This window comes from Chiloscyllium plagiosum, chromosome 5 (assembly GCF_004010195.1).
Source record: "Chiloscyllium plagiosum isolate BGI_BamShark_2017 chromosome 5, ASM401019v2, whole genome shotgun sequence".
NCBI lineage: Eukaryota > Metazoa > Chordata > Chondrichthyes > Orectolobiformes > Hemiscylliidae > Chiloscyllium > Chiloscyllium plagiosum.
In genome coordinates, this window is record NC_057714.1 from 46,230,857 (window position 1) to 46,248,290 (window position 17,434).

Here is a 17,434-nt window from a genome sequence, read left to right on the forward strand (position 1 = left end):
ACGTTTCAAAACTACATCTTGTTACATGTGAGCAAAAGGTGAAGAAAAAGGAGTAAAAGATATCTCACCACCAGTGTCCCATCTATAACAGGAAATTTCTACGAGAAAACAACTCTGCACTGTATCAGATGCACTCCCACTCAATCCAAAACTATATGCAGTACACCTCTGTGGCTTCAAGATTCTATATAGATCTACCATCACATTCCAATGGTCACAAAAACATTCAAGCAAATCCACCAGCTCACAAATATTAAATGCATTATTGGCAACTCCCTGCAATAGATTTATTGAAGAAAATAGTTGGACACAGTTGCGTATATTTTGCAAATTTATTCCCATAATTCCCAGTAAAAGTCTTAAGACATTCCTAAAAAGTATCACAAAGACTTGATTTATAAGATATACATTTTGTAATTCACAAGAAATATTTTATTTTATTTAAAAATTTAAAGCATGTTCAAAATTTAAATCAGTTGCATGGAGAATTCTCAGATAAGAAGCATTGTGTTAAATCTCACCAACATATGTGGAGCACATGAAAGCATTGTGATTGTTCGCTCAAAAATGTTATTTAAAAATGCACCAGATATTTCATTTTTAAAAATGGCAATCGATCCACGATTTCGGTCTCAACTGTATTTTTAAAAAGTGTTGTCAGCTCTTCAGCAAGCAAACAACTGGAGAATAAAAATATATACACTCCAATTTCATTACATTAATGCTCAGATATTCTGGGCAACATACAATTCACAAGAAATTGTGCAGTCCTTTTATTGAAACTCAGATAGATGTAGGTATCTGATATTGCATAGTAGCAAAACAGCGACAATTTATAAAATAGGTTGATTTTTTAAAATGTGTCCATTAGGAAGATATCCACCAAAGAAACTCAAATACAAATCCTTTGACATTTATAATTTATCCAAAAGTAGTAAATTTTATAAACATTTGCAGTCCAACTCAACTACCCTCAAGACCAGGTTCTAGCCTCAGCATGTCTGTTTGGTGGTAATAACTGGAACATTGTACAATCTTTCACCTTAATTTAAGCCCCATAAACTGCTGTAGAAATGTACGTCAATATATGTACAATGGACAGATTTAAATAAAAACAAAGTTCTTTCAATAAGACAAAACAAGTCAGAATATTACATGTTATGGAAGCCCAGGACATAATTTTTAGAAGTCAATAAGCCCATGAACACAGTGATTTGCTGTTTGGGTCAATGAATATCTATCAAAAGCAATTATTTGAAATAGATCAGTACATTCTCCAGCATTCAGGTATCACTATATCAAAGTTAAGTATAGAAGTGCAAAGCCATTCAACTCATCCTTCCATAGACATATTGCTACTGTTTGGTAAGCAAGTCTTTTCATACACATATACAGCATTTGAAAATTCTATAAACATTTTTGGCTATTTACTTCATTTTATACATTGAGGGAAGAAAATATTTTCTATATTTAGTACTATAATATTAATTCTCAGAACTACACTTTGCATTTAGAGTGCAAAAATAGAAGTCCTTCAAATGTTTAATCAAAATAAAATGCATCTACTGTATTCAAACAAATCATTGCACATTTACTTTTCACTTGTGATATGATATTACAGCCACATAGGCAGGAGTGAGCCAATGAACATTAATCTAAAGTGTGATTTTTTTAATACAAACTATCCTGATGTGGTTACAAATCAACATTAAATTATGGACAGTCGTCTTATACTTTTTTTCAAATTCTGGACAAGTTGAAGCCAGTTTAACATTCCATAACCAGGCACAGAATCATTTTAAAATGTAAAGGTCGAGCACTTCCAGATCCTAATCTCAAACTCATGATTAATAATTGTTTTAACAAGTGCCCATCTAAATATTTAACTGTAAATGAAAAGATATGGTGACACAATGGAATATATCAATATGTTCAAGTGCACAAGGTATGTTTATGAAAATTCCTTCTTATGCCCCATTTCACATCTCATTTAGATTGAGTCCCATGTTTCAAAGGGTTAAAAAAGATTGGCTAAGGTGCACAATGGCAATTGCGCCAATTGGTGTCTCTCACTTTTTGATGTCATGGTCTCAAGCCCAATCCTCAGACTTCAGCACAATCTAAACAGAGTTCAATACAATGTTTAGCATGTGCTATATGTATGAGATGCTAGCCCTCAGATATTAAACCCAACCCCAACTCCCTATTGAGGTGGATATCAAAGATCCCAAAGACACCACTTGAACAAGAGCAAGAGTTTTTTTTTCCACCTGTCATTCCAGGTCATTCTTTAGCTCTCAACAAATACTGCCAAAATAAATTAACAAGACATTACTCTCACTGACTGCAAAACAGCAGGGGCTGTCCTTCAAAAATATTTCATTAGCTGGAACTCATAATAAAACGTTTCTTACTGTGTCCCACAAAGTCAGGTTAAGTGTTTTCAGAAACTCTGTGTGACTGCAGATTTGGTGTTAGACCTTAGCGTTCTCCAATAATGGTGCAAAAATTCACACCACCTCATGCAGATCAATGCCAGAAATAAGAATATCATTATCAGCTGTAAACTTAAGATATTACCCTATCCTTTTTAAAGTCCACAAATATTTCCATGAAATTTCTACCACTGAACATCATATGCTTAAATATCATGAGAATAAATTCCAAAAAGTGTCCTCTTTAGTTTCAAGTGGTGAACACACTTTCAATTTCACAACAGACTGAATGCAGCAAGATTATGGGACTCAAAAAACCATGATTCAAAGACATAACACATCCTAAGTGCACTAAAACCAGATGATAGTCAAAACTGAAATGTTTTATAGAACAATATGAACATTTTCACTCTTTTTGACTCTAGTTTGAGCAAAAAAAGGTCATTGCTCCAATTGATATAAATGAATGAGGAATCAAAGTGCCATCTCTCTCACATGGCTGTGACATGATAGATAGCGGACTTCAAGACATCCAAAAGAAGATTAACATAAGCTCACTGTTGCAAATAATTGTTTCAAAGCCTTTCACAAATCTTGTTGAAATCAACTGATTCTTCACCACATATGTTCAAATGGGATGCAATCAAGTTATCTACCAATTGCACGAAAGAACCGCATTGTCCTTTGGAAATTGAGAGCTTTTCATAATTTCAAGGCATTATTAAAAATAAACTGTTCTCAGTGATAAAATCTGTATGAAGATCTCAGTATATGATGCAGATCTGAACATCCCATCCTGAAGTATTCTAAAGGAGACAGTTTATAGATTTGAAATGATCCTATCGTTCATAGGAAAATTCAGTAGCATTTTGGTAATGGTAGCTTTATGAAGTTGTTAATGAACCTGAATATCTATAAATCATTTTCTTTCTTGAAAGAACCATTTCTGGTGGTCGATATCTGTGCAAGGCCGTAGTAATGGTCCTGGACGACCATTACTGAATGCATTGTGTACAGCCTGGAGGCACCTTTCCGTTTGGATGTGGTAGATTGAGCCATCCTTCGAAGACAGAAGAAAAGGTTTACAACAAAAATAATCGAGACTACAAACTAATTAAAATAAGATGTCTGACAAAATACTGTGCTGTGACCATGTTTTAACCTGCATATCTGTAATTTGCCACTTAAGAAGTTCAACAGTTTGTCTTTCATTGATGAGCTGTTACATGTGGCGTCATCGTTTGAGTCTTTCTGAATTTATTACTGACAGCAGTTAATTATATTTAACACATTACATAACATTTAGTAAAAATACAGAAAGACTTGAAAATAATAAATTATATATACTATGATTTCCTTTGAAAGTACATAATGAATAACAAGAGTAGTTCTAAATGTAAATTTTAAAATAAACCTAACATCTTTTACCTCCTTAAAAATGAATTTCTGATTTTCAGGCACAGGCTTGTTATTCTCTTGGCAAAGATGCATTGTTAAATGGTCAGTCCCCGGATCTGCTGCAGCGCACGCCTCAGGTTGGCGAGTATTATAGCGGATTTCATTGTGAGAAGAGAATTCAAAAAACTAGAAGCACAAAAACAATTTGCTGCTTAAAGAACACCAATAATGTAGAGCATCATTTCTGATACTTCAGCAGCCTATTGCAATCAGCATTCCCACTAATTTTACGTCCATAAGGATGTCCAAGTCTGTGCATCATGGCAGCAACTCCAGAACCAAAAGTCAGTACTGTGAACAGTGTCAGCATGCCATTCACCATTTGCAGATCTCCAGAAAGGCTGTGCACTTACAAGGACATTGACGGCAATAACCAGCCAGCACATCGGACAGAATTATAACTCTCAGTACAGAAGAAAGGCTATCTTACTGCACTTGTACAAGGCCTTGGTGGGACCACACCTGAAATACTCTTTGTTTTGGTCTCTGTAGTGATTTTGACGAGGTCAGCTAGGAACTCATAGGAGTTCCCTGATTGGACCAGAATGACAGCCCCAATCAGGGATCTCTGGTTGACAGATGGAAAGATGGCTGTCAGAGATACTGCCACTCAGAGCTGACTCTGAAGAGGCAGTACGAATGTCAAGGACTATTCATGTGTAAATAAAGGGTGACTTGGATACAAGGTACTAGCTGCTGTAGAGTTATTTCAGTGATGACGAAAGCTTGAAACGGTCATCATTGAGTTGGAGTAAGGATTTCTTGTATCATGCCTTTATTTAGGAAGCTTGACTCATTCGATCCTGCCATCAAGGACTGGGCCCAGTTCTGGAAAGAATGCGTTATTTTTTTCCGAGCAAACAAATTTGTGGGTGATGAAGACCAACAAATAATTCTCCTGAAAACCTATGGAGCTGCAACCTTTTGCACTATTAGGAACCTAACTTTCTCTGAGGCATTAGATACTAAAAACTTTCAAGAATTGACAGATTTAATTAAGGAATATTGGAACCCCCAGCCTCTAATTCTGAGACGCTATCACTTTTACCCAATAAATTGAGAACCAGGGTTATCTGCAATCAGAATTTTTGACTCTGTTGGGATAACTGGTAGGAGTCTAAGACTTTGGTTTAACCCTTAATGAGATGCTGAGACCCCATTGGTATGTGGGATTAATGCTGTCACTATGCAAAAATGCTCACTTGCTGAAGCCCAATTGGACTTCAAAAAGGTACTACAAATGGCTTTATCACTGGAAAATGCAAAAGTGGAGCATACAAGTTGCAGGATATTCCGATGCAAGTGGACACCCTCATCAATCCGACTGAGCTTGAAGAACACCACATAATTTAAGAAAGGCGGTAATGAAAAGCCATGGAACTTTAGACCGATGAGCCTAACATCGGTGGTGGGCAAGTTGTTGGAGGGAATCCTGAGGGACAGCATTTACATGTATTTGGAAAGGCAAGGACTGATTAGGGATAGTCAGCACAGCTTTGTGCGTGGGAAATCATGTCTCACGAACTTGATTGAGTTTTCTGAAGAAGTAACAAAGAGGATTAATGAGGGCAGCGCGATGGATGTGATCTATATGGACTTCAGTAAGGCGTGCGACAAGGTTTCCCATAGGAGAATTGTTAGCAAAGTCAGATCTCATGGAATGCGAGGAGAACTGGCTCGAAGGTAGAAGACAGAAGGTGGTGGTGAAAGGTTGTGTTTCAGACTGGAGGCCTGTGACCAGTGGAGTGCCACAAGGATCTGTGCTGTGTCCACTACTTTTCGTCATTTATATAAGTGATTTGGATGTGAACATAACAGGTATAGTTAGTAAGTTTGCAAATGACACCAAAATTGGAGGTGTAGTGGACAGTGAAGGTTACCTCAGATTACGACAGGATCTTGACCAGATTGGTCAATGGGTTGAGAATTGGCAGATGGAGTTTAATATAGATAAATGCAAGGCGCTGCATTTTGGGAAAGCAAATCATAGCAGGACTTATACCGTTAATGGTAAAGTCCTAGGGAGTATTGCTGAACAAGGAGACCTTGGAGTGCAGGTTCATAGCTCCTTGAAAGTGGAGTCACAGGTAGACAGGATAGTTAAGGCAGCATTTTGTATGCTTTACTGATCAGAGTATTGAGTACAGGAGTTGGGAGGTCATGTTGCACCGATTCAGGACGTTGGTTAGGTTACTTTTAGAATACTACGTGCAATTCTGGTCTCCTTCCTGTCGGAAGGATGTTGTGAAACTTGAAAGGGTTCAGAAAATATTTACAAGGATGTTACCAGGGTTGAAGGATTTGAGCTATAGGGAGTGGCTGAACAGATTGGGGCTGTTTTCCCTGGAGCGTCAGAGGCTGAAGGGTCACCTTATAGAGGTTTATTATATCAAGAGGGTCATGAATAGGATAAATAGACAGTCTCTTCCCTGAGGTGGGGGAGTCCAGAACTAGAAGGCATAGGTTTAGGGTGAGAGGGGAAAGATATAAAAGGACCTAAGGGGCAACGTTTTTCACGCAGAGGGTGGTGCTTGTGTGGAATGAGCTGCCAGAGGAAGTGGTGGAGGCTAGAACAATTACAGCATTTAAAAGGCATCTGGATGGGTATATGAATAGGAAGGTTTCAGAAGGGTATGGGCCAAGTGCTGGCAAATGGGACTAAATTAGGTTAGGACATTTGGTTGGCATGGACAAGTTAGACTGAAGGGTCTGTTTCCATGCTATACATCTCTCTGACTGGAAGTACTGACAATTGCATAGCCTCACTCAGGACATATCCTGATCAGAGGGATTCTAGGTCAACCCACAGCCCCAAAAAAGACAGCCTCGCCTTGGCCAAAAGGTTAAAATTTCTTCATTATCCAGGCCAGCAAGCCAATGTAGTTGCTGCCAGTATGCGGACTCAAGACAATTGAGTAAGATAACTTATAGACTGGTATACAGGCAAATTCACACTCTGGAATGTCTACCTACATTTGGTTTCGAACGGTTACACTGGTTCTGATTTTGATGTTGCTAGGCAATCAAAATAAACATCTGGTTAAATGGTCATCTGGTTCTAATGCACATTGGAGAACACTACAATGCAGTTGAAATCCTGGTCAATGATTCTCAGTACAGAAGAAAGACTAATCAGCTCAGCTGTATCAGTAAGCGCAGAACCAGTCTTTAACAAAATTTGTTCTGGACTCCCACTGTAAGTTTCCACAAGATCTAGGCTAGGCTGAGGACCTATACTGGTGAACCTTTCCAGATTAAGGGTATAACTTTGGTTCCAGTCTCTTTTGAAATACAACTGCTTCACTTAACACTAATTGTAGTAAAAGGCTTGTGCCCACGTTTGATGGGGTGAAATTGGTTGAGAGAGATTCACGGAGATTGAAAAATATTGAGCAAATAGAAAAAGACTACCCAAGTGAAGTCCTAATTAAATACCCAGATGCTTTCCAGGAAGGTCTTGGCACTCTCAGAAGAGCCAAGGCCACCTCGCATGTTGACCAGGGAACAATTCCACAATTCTGCAAGGCCTGCCATTTGCCTTGAGGCAGAGATCTGAAGGCTGGGAAGTGAAAGAATTAGCAAACCAGTCCAATTTGTGGAATGGGCAGCACCGATCATACCGATTTTGAAGCCCTACAGCTTGGTTCATGGAGATGTTAAACAAACAACAACCAGCTTTTCACAGCTGGATAAGTACTCAATCCCTCAGATAAGCAAGGCTGGCGAGGGGTGGGGGTGAGGCTTGAACTTCATGAAGCTGGACATGAGCCATGCTTTCTTGCAATTGCATTTGGATCAGGATTACCAGAGGGGTATTCTACAATTAATACCCATAAGGGCTTGTATTAATGTATAAGACTACCATTTGGGCTATCATCTGCCTGTTCAATTTTTCAGCTGACAATGGAGAATATCTTGCAAGGTCTACCTCAGGTCGCCATTTACCTAGATGATTTTTTAATAACATGGAAAACCAATAAGGAGCACTAGAATTTAGACATAGTCCTAAGGCATTTTCCCAAGGTGGTGGTGTGCCTAAGCCGGGACAGATGTGCTCCAGGCAAATGACCTACTTGGGTTATAGAATTGACAAGACTGGGTTACACCCGTTGGCAAACAAAGTGAGGATGACCAAAGGTGCCCCAGCTCCCAAGTCTGTCCAGGATCTTGTTATTTCTTGAACTGGTAAATTACTACTGGAAGTTCATACAAAACTTGGCCTCCATCCTTGCATTTTTGCATCATCTCCTAAAAAAGGGAAACAGTTGCAGAAACAAGCCTTAGCTTTCAGTGAAGCAATGAATCTCTATCATCCTTTAAAATGTTGGCACACTACGATCCCAAGAAAGATCTGGTGTTGACAGGAGATGTCTCCCAGTGTGTCACCACCTTCTTGATGGCCCAATAGAGAGGAACACCCAATAGCATATGCATCCAGGACTTTAGCGAATGCAGAGCATAAATATACCCAGATAGAGAAAGAAAGATTAGTGGTAATATTGGAAGTCAGGGAAGTCCCACCAATATCTTTTTGCAATCCAAAAATTTGTGATAGTCATAGATTACAAGCCCCTTTTTAGTGTGCTTAAAGAGGAAAAAGCAGTGCTGGCAATAGCGTTGGGCCATATTCAGCGGTGGGCTCTAAAACTTACCAAGTGCTTATAATTACAACTTAGAACACCATCCAGGAGGCTGAGTAGCGAACACTGATGCATTGAGCAGGCTCCCATTAGCAGATACATCAGTGAAAGAGTCTGTGTTGATATTCAATTTTCTGGACACGCTCCAAATCACAGCTGACAATATCAGACTTTGGATGCAGAAAGATTGTGTCCTTTCAAAACTGAAAAAAAACTGGTGGTGATGGGGGAAACCAAAGGGCTATTACAATTAGAAGTGAAACCTTTGTGGACCAGTTCACAGTAGATGACAACATGTTATGTGGAGCAAGAGTGATTGTATGGAGCAAAGCACACTGCCAACCATTGACTATTCCACCAGGGGCCTCCAAAATGAAGATGCTGGTGAGAAGTTATGTCTGGTCGCCAGGCCTGGATGCAGACACAGCGTGCCAACAAGGACAAAAATTATTGCCAGCAGCTCCCCCACATTTGTGGAAATGGCCAGGTAAGTCTTGGACTCAGCTGCACATCAACCATGCATGTCTTTTCATGAATTCTATGTTCTTAGTCAATGTGGACACCCACTCAAAGTAGTTGGACTTGCATAGCCTCCATGCATTTCACACGGGCAAGGGGATGCTGATAGAAAACTGCGCACATCTTTCACAATACAGTGAGTCACAGAAGAGTTGGTCACAGATAATGGGCCATGATTTACCAGTAGGGAATTTGGGTATTTCCTAAAATAAAATAGAATTTGACATACAAGGACAGCGCCCATACTAATCATCATCCAATGATCTAGCACACAGAGCAGTCCAAACTTTATGTGCCTTTGGATTGTATTGAAAAATTGAAAATGCTACATTATTTAAGATTGTTGCAGAGGAAGACCAGTTTAATGTCAATTGTGGAGAAGTTAATGGAATCTGTAAGAGACTGAGTGTCTGAACGTGTGGAAAATATTTGCTGATTAAAGAGATTCAATATGGGTGTGTGAGAAGTAGGTCATATTCAATTAATCCAGCTGAATTTTTTGTCTAAGAATGTTTGTCTATTTGGATGTCCTGAAAGACATATGGTAAGATGCTGCATAAGAGATTATTAGATATAGCACGCACCTGGTTGGGAGCTAGGAGGCATAGTCAAAATAAAGGAGACATATTTGATGTTGGGATGTGACAGTAAGTAACTCCCCAGGGACACAGCAAGCCATCTTGAGTACATGTTAATTTCCCATCAAACGACAGCCAACATGGCAATATGATTCAAACAGTGGAAAATAAACAAATTGAGCTGTCACTCACCTGATTTTGTCCCATGCCATGACACTGATACAGAATGACTTTTTCTCCTGCAACGTTGTGTTCATTAGGTGGATTGTAATCAAAGCAGTAGTTCACCATCCCCTTGTTCTTTAGCTAGAGAATAGAGAAGTAGTATGGATATGTAGTTATATTGCAATGGACCAATAAAACCAAGCAGCTCTCTTACCAATTCTGCAATTGGAAATATTATGGATCACAACTTCCGATTAGCATCAGAACAGATCAGGCTGACATGAATCCTGTTGGAGATTGTCCAATTTCTTGGCAACAAGACGAACTGCCAGACTTCTGAGTCTGACCTTCCCCAGCTGACTCTACTTTTGGAAATTAGGTGGGAATCCACTCAGGGCAGCACGTCAAGACACACCCTCTTTCACAGCAATAACTGCCAGATTCCAATAAGTAACACTGACTGCAGAGAGGAGATAAATATTGTTACAACACAGGGTAAACCCCTCTGCTAATTTAAACCAGTCACACAGATAAAGTTCACCTCACGTCATAATCTGTTAAAATTCAAGAGGCAAAGAACTATCCCAGAAGTCACTATTTAAAAGTAAAAATTAACAATTTTATTCTTTAAGTCCAACAGAGAATATTAAAAACAACAACTATTTACAACTCCTTTCTCTTAAAACTAACTTCTACCCCAACTCTACAATATTGATCCAATAAGAAATCCTGATTAAGATTTACAAGAAAGAAATCACATTTCAAAACCAGTCAGCTTTGTTGATTCTCCTTTGTAGATCTTCCCCTGCAGATTTTTCTCTAGGTCGGCGTCGATGTTCTGCTGCACAAACTTCTTACAGACAGGTATCTTTCAGAGAGTTTTTCTGCTGGCAGTTTGTATTTGTTGGTGCTTTGGCAGTTCTCCTCCTAACTATTCAAACTATCCAGTTTCATACCCCTAAAACATCAGATTGTTTCTTTGGTTTTAATATCATCAAAATACTAAATTCAAATTTGATTGGACTTTGGTATCTTGAGCATAATTTAAACTGATTGGTCAAATTTGAATTTGTTTTTTTGTTTCATGGCAACTCAGCTGCAGCTATTTGTTTCCCCAAGAGTTACATTCTTACTTTGTCAGTCCTTGTTAGCTTTTCAACTCTCTTAAAGGTATAGTCCACCTCTACACCTTCATAAAAATATCTAAGGCAAGTGTGAGAGTGGGCAGGGTGGCGGTTGAGGAGAATAGACAATAAGGGGGAGAGAAGGGGAGGGGTAGGGATGCAGCACTGGGATTGGGGTGGCAGGCGAATAGGTGAAGGTCAAGTATAGTGAATCTATAATACTCTTGGTCAAAATCAATGCAGCAATCAAAATTTCCCTTTGTTTGGACTGCAGAATGAAAACACTCTGAGGGCAGGACATTGTGCTTTTCACCATCCAAATAATAATAATAAGAGTGTCATAATGATGAGTATTCTTTAGTAAGTGTACTGTACTACTTGTGATCAGAGTGAAAAGACATTTTAACAAATATCCTCAAGAAACAATTTCAAACCATCAATCTAAATACCTCCCACAGAAAATTTCCTCTCAAGATTGTTTTAAGTGGGTGAGCACGATTCAACAATCACCCCATAAGATACTGCCATAAGAGGAAACATTTTCTCCATATATACCAGACAGTGCCCCTCAGGGTCTTAAGTTTGAATCAGGTCACCTCTTACTCTTCTGAATTCTGGTAGTCCAACCCTACCCTGTTCAGTTTTTCCCAAATCAAGCTTTTCTTTCCAGTTATTATTCCGGTAAATCTCTGAACTGTCTCCAATATATATTCATATCATTTCGTAAACATGGTGAATAATACTGAACATATTACTCCAGATGTGGTCTCACCAGTGCCCAGTATAACTCAAGCATAATGTCACTACTTTTGTATTCAATTCCTTTTGCAATAGACAATAGGGAGCGCTTATTTTCTACCATAGCCTTAACAAATGTCTCTGTAAATCCAAGTATAGTATACCCACTGGTTCTCTTTTATTCACAGCATGTGTTACCTTCTCAAAGAATTCCAACAGATCAGTGAAATGTGATTCCCTTTTCACAAAACCATACTGACTTAACCTAGATTATCTTGAATGTAACCAAGTCCCTTGCTATAACTTCTTTTGGTATATGCTCTATGACACCTGTTAAGCTAACTGGCCTGTAGTTACCCACTGGATCCCTTCCTTTTTGAATATATAGTGACATTTGCTATCTTCTAAAGTTTTCAGTCGAAAATCAGGAAAATGTTGTTGCTTTCTGTGAATTTTATAGGTAAATTTGCATTTATATGACCTCAGAGTGTTTCACCGTCAGTTGTATTTTTGAAGTGCAGTACTGCATAAGTTGTAGCAATTATGTCAGCTAATTTACTCACACCAAGGTCCACCAAATTTCTTCATGACAATGAAAAGTTTTTTTTGTCAAGTGCTACTGAGACACTGATTTAGGGATAAATATTGACCACAGATAGAGATAACACATCTCTTCTTCTGTTAAAAGTGCCCAGAGATGTTTTACATCATACAGAGAGTAGACGGAGTCTTAATTTAATATTTCTTCTGAAGGATGGCACCTCCAAGCACTCCCTCAGTACTGGAATGGAATGTCACTCTTAGATTTTCGCGTTTATATTTCTGAAATGGGAACACTCAAGCTTACGGCACAGAAATGAGGGTGATACCATCCAGGCCAAAACTGACAAAATGAAATCAATAAGCTTTAAAAGGAAGAAAGTTTAAGTCATTAATGTTTGCCGTTCCAAGTAAAACAACCAACTTTGGAAGACAACTCAATATTTCAGGATGGAGATTAAGTACCATTCCAAAGAAGCCTGGTCGATCCTCAGGTACATGAATATCTGGATAAACATTCTCCAGTAACCATTTGAAGCTTTTACATTGTAGTTTCTCTCTCAGTTTTATCCTTTCTGATACATCACCATAAGGTTCCTGCAAATCAGAAAATGTAGGGAAATAATTTAACCTCACAGTAGCTACAAATATAGCTATGAAATAACAACTTTTAACAATGTTAAACTAGCTTACTGATTTCTTAATCTTCATGACCTAGACAAAGAAAATCTGAGATGGTGATAAAACAGCACTTCAAAATAATCAATACAACTGAAAACTTAAAATTGTAACTGAACTAAAATGAATTATTTTACCACCCATTTTAAATATTTAAATGAAAGAGCTCACCTTCTGAAACAAACCACAGCTCAATAATGCTCACCCCATTTATGTTTTCACAAGTCTGTATATTTTATGAATTATCCTCAAAATTAACAATATTGACAAGAAAAGAGGTGATAGATTTTTAAACCATTTCTATGCAAGCCTTTTCTTTCAACTTTGAGTTTTGATACTTTAATCAAAGAAAAAAAAGTATGCATATAAATTAATTTTCAAAATTATGTTCACATTTTTGACTTTTTTGATATTAATGATGTGCTCCCACCACCTCTATTCAATTAAAGCACAAAATTTAAGAACTTTACTAGTACTGAGTTTATTCACTTGAAAGATTAAATTAACTTAAAATATGAAAATAAGACCACTCTACATACAATCAACTTAAAGTAGATCCAAAATCATTGAAATTTAAAATTAGCTATTGTTCATATTAGAGCACATAAGTAATGATTATAACTCACCAAACGGGCATGTGGATTCCTGTGAAAATACAGTTCTTTATATTCGTCCATCCAGACTTGTGCAGCACGCACACTATTTGCCAGAGCTTTGCTCCTTGAATATGGAGCTTGTTTAGGAAAAACATGGCCCACATGAGAACAAGGATGTATTTCTAAGGAACCCCCACACTGCCATATCTGAAAAAAAACAAGTTATTTTCATGGAGCAGGTGCAATTTCATTTCTTAAATTGATCAATGTTTTATACTCCCATTAATTGCAATGAGTACATTTCATTACTTTCCAAATTTACTTCAAACAGAATTTCCACACTATGATTTTTAAATTTGACCATTTTAAAAATGGATTTGGAGGGTGAATGATATTCGACAAATTGGTGATAATTAGGACAAGAATACAGGTCATTCTGCTATAATGCTAATTTTGTTAATGTGAATTCGCTATAACGCAATTGACGAATTGGGGACATTACTTCTGAAACAACCTTTTAAAGCATGTATTGGTTATAACACAATTCTGGCCCCATTAGTTTAAATGGTGCTGTTGTTACACAATTTTCATATAAGATAGCATGAGAATGGAACTACCGTGTTATAGGAGAACTGACTGTACTGGCCATTTTTTTCTCATTCCTTCCCCTAGAATCCCTACAGTGTGGAAACCGGCCCTTTGGCCCCACACGTCCACACCCATCCTCTGAAGAGTAGCCCACTCAGACCTATTTCCCCTACCCTACATTTACCCCTGACTAGTGCACCTAACCTACATATCCCTAAACACTTTGTAATTTAGCACAGCCAATTCACCTAACCTGCACATCTTTGGACTGCAGAAGGAAACCCACGCAGACACAGGGAGAACGTGCAAACTCCACACAGATAGTCGCCAGAGGCTGGGATCAAACCTGGGTCCCTGGTGCTGTGAGGCAGCAGTACTAACCACTGAGCCACCATCCCCACATACTGAGGTTAATTGCAGTTTCCCCACCAATCCTGAGACTTTCTATTGTTAGAATTCATTAATGGCATGTAGACTTTGCTAGTTTGTCATTTATTGCCCACCTCTAAATGCACTTGCGAAGATGGCAATCAGCTGCCTCCTTGAACAATAAATATCTATTCGTTATAGTCAGCCCCATGATGCTGTTAGACAGGAAGTTCCAAGATTTTCATCCAAAGACACAGAACAACAATATATTTCCATGTCAAGATAATGAGTACTTAGTGGAAAATCTGCAGATGGAGGGGTTCCCATGTATCGGTTTTGCCTTGTCCTTGTGGATGGTGTCATGAGTTTGGAAGAGGCTGTCTAAGGAGATTTGGTGAATTTCTACAGTGCGTCTGTAGCTGGTATATACTGCTGCTGCTAAACATTGGTACCGGAGGGAGTGAATGTGGATGCAATACCAATTAAGCGGGCTGTTTTGTCCTGGGATAGTATTAAGCTTCCTGAGAATTACTGAAGCTGCGCTCATCCAAACAAGTGGGAAGTATTCCATCAATCTCCTGATTTGTCTCTTATAGATAGTGGACACCTTTGGAGAGTCAGATGGTGAATTACTCACAGCAGGATTCCTAACCTCTGATCTGCCCTTGTAGCCATATTTTTATATGGTCTGTTCAGTTCAGTTTCTGATCAATAGTAAAATGGTGAGACAGTACTCCCAGTTTTGACACTCATTCCCAGATGTTAGTAAGAGAACTCTGAGGGTGTTTCTACTGTTGTCATTTCCGGTGCCTAGGTTGGTGTCAGGTGGTCCATCCAGTTTAATTTTTTTCAGACTTTGTAGTGATTGTTACAACTGAGCGGCTTGCAAGGCCATTTCAGAGGGCAATTAAGAGTCAAACACACTGCTATACATGTGACTCCAGATGCACACCAGACAGATAAGGATGGCAGATTTCTCTCCCTGAAGGACACTCAATGGGTTTCATTGGTCACCATTAAAAGGTCAGCACACAGACTATGATGAATGCCTAGGCTGTATAATTCATTACCAAACCAAAGGCGAATATATACATTTAGCCATCAGTACAGCCAAAACACCTTCATCTGAGGAATTGAAAGGCTTCAGGAAAGTAACAATTTTAAACAAGTTGCTTTGTGCTGGACATATTCACAGTATCAGAAATCTATTATACATCTTATGATTTATTATAAAGTATATCATAATTTTGGACACCTATAAACACCAAATACTATTTGGAAGTAAATTTATTCGTGTCAGAGATGCACAGCACAGAAACAGACCCTTCGGTCCAACTAGTGTATTTCTTTATGAAAATGACTTAATCAGATACAGAATAGAAGTATAAATAGACGGTGCACACTGACACCCGATTCAGTTATACCAACTTTACGTCCTTTAAATCAGGATGTGGAGGTCACGTAACAAAATAAACGATTATCAGGAAATCTATCTGCAGTCTTGATAAGTATTTTCTTCTCACACCTAAAGTCATCTCATTACTCATCACAGTCCCCACTATATTGTAATATAGCACAAGATTAAATACATGCCTGTATAAACCGTTAAATGTAACCCATATATCACTGATAACTCTAGTAGGACAGGTTTCCCCTGGAACATGAATCCAAGATTGTCCAACTTTTCTTCCAAAGCATGACCAAAGGAATTACTTTGCATTTAATATTCCAGACTTATAAATTTAAGGACAAATAGAATTCTTACTCTGAAAGAAAATTCCAAGTTCTCTCCTCCCCAGACCTCCATTCCTGTGTCATATGTGCCAAGGTATTCAAAATATTTCTTGCTGACAGCAAACAGCCCTCCAGCCATAGTGGGAGACCTGTTGAAATAGAATTATTTCAGTTATTTAGAATTAGCCTTTGGATGGTTTTTAATGAGCAAAACATATGATCAAAATAGCAAAATCTGTAATTTTAAAGTGTGTTCAATTTATCTGCTTAGAGTCTACTGTCCCAATCGTCCAAGGACTGGCAATGTTGATAAGCTAAAATATAAATAATTCATTAACAATTCATTTTAGACAGCTCAACAATTAGCTAAGTTCTATACAGGCATACGATGACTATGAAGTTTCTTTCATATTATGTAATGCTAATAGAGTAGGAGATAATTAAGGTATCACATAATGGACTAATGAATACATTTTAAGCACATGTCAGGGGATGAGTTACTGAATTAATAGCAACTGCAAGACAGAAAATTGAGAGAACAGGTAAATAGTAGCTATTCAGTAAAACACAGGTTCCCACAAGGATTAGTGTTGCAGGCCAATGTTGTTTAAATTGATGACTTCAGAGTTTAGAATCAAAAACAATTTCAAAATGGGTGGACAACATCATGGTCAAAACAAAGAAGGACTGCAATCAATTACAAGATATTAATAACAACCTGCAGAATGGGCACAGAATTGACAAACAAAAATATTACATTGTGTTAAGAAAAATAGGTAGTCACATATTACTTGAGTAATCAGAACTGAACTGAGTTGAAGAAGCAAAAGCATCTGAACGTACAAAGGCACAAATCACAGAAGGACGCAACAGAATTCAATAAAGCCAGTAAGGCCAGAAGATAACAAAATGACACATACATATAGTGAGGGGAGAATTTGTTTCACGTAGAAAAAGACTTTTTTAAAAAGTTACAAGTTTAAATATAGAAAAATCATAGAACCAATAATCTTCAAGTAATTTGGATTGTGTAGCTAATCAAGGAATTGCCCGATAGTGGCCATTATTGGTCAATTAGCTGAAAGTAGTCGGAGCAACTGATGTTAATTTCTCTCGCAGAAGCTAATCTAACTAGTGAAGCTGGGTTTGTAGCATAATGATAGCGTGTCTGACTCCAGACCGGAAGGCTGCATATTCAAATCACATCAGGTTCAGAAAGGTTAACCTGAACCAGTTAGTGACTCATTAGAGATTCTATATGAGAGAGGAAGA

The 17,434-nt window shown here is 38.1% G+C and overlaps 1 protein-coding gene across 1 annotated transcript in view; it reads right to left on the minus strand.

Moving 5' to 3' along the window:
* Window positions 1-321: 321 nt before the first annotated feature.
* Window positions 322-17,434, minus strand: part of galnt12 (UDP-N-acetyl-alpha-D-galactosamine:polypeptide N-acetylgalactosaminyltransferase 12) — an 81,386-nt gene continuing 64,273 nt past the window's right edge. Inside the window, exons 5-10 of the mRNA XM_043689958.1 lie at window positions 16,194-16,311; window positions 13,502-13,678; window positions 12,663-12,794; window positions 9,823-9,936; window positions 3,864-4,019; window positions 322-3,495 (exon numbers count right to left, since the gene is read on the minus strand). Of these exons, the coding sequence (XP_043545893.1) occupies window positions 3,355-3,495; window positions 3,864-4,019; window positions 9,823-9,936; window positions 12,663-12,794; window positions 13,502-13,678; window positions 16,194-16,311 (838 nt within the window). The 3' untranslated portion in view covers window positions 322-3,354. The remainder of the gene's footprint in view (window positions 3,496-3,863; window positions 4,020-9,822; window positions 9,937-12,662; window positions 12,795-13,501; window positions 13,679-16,193; window positions 16,312-17,434) is intronic.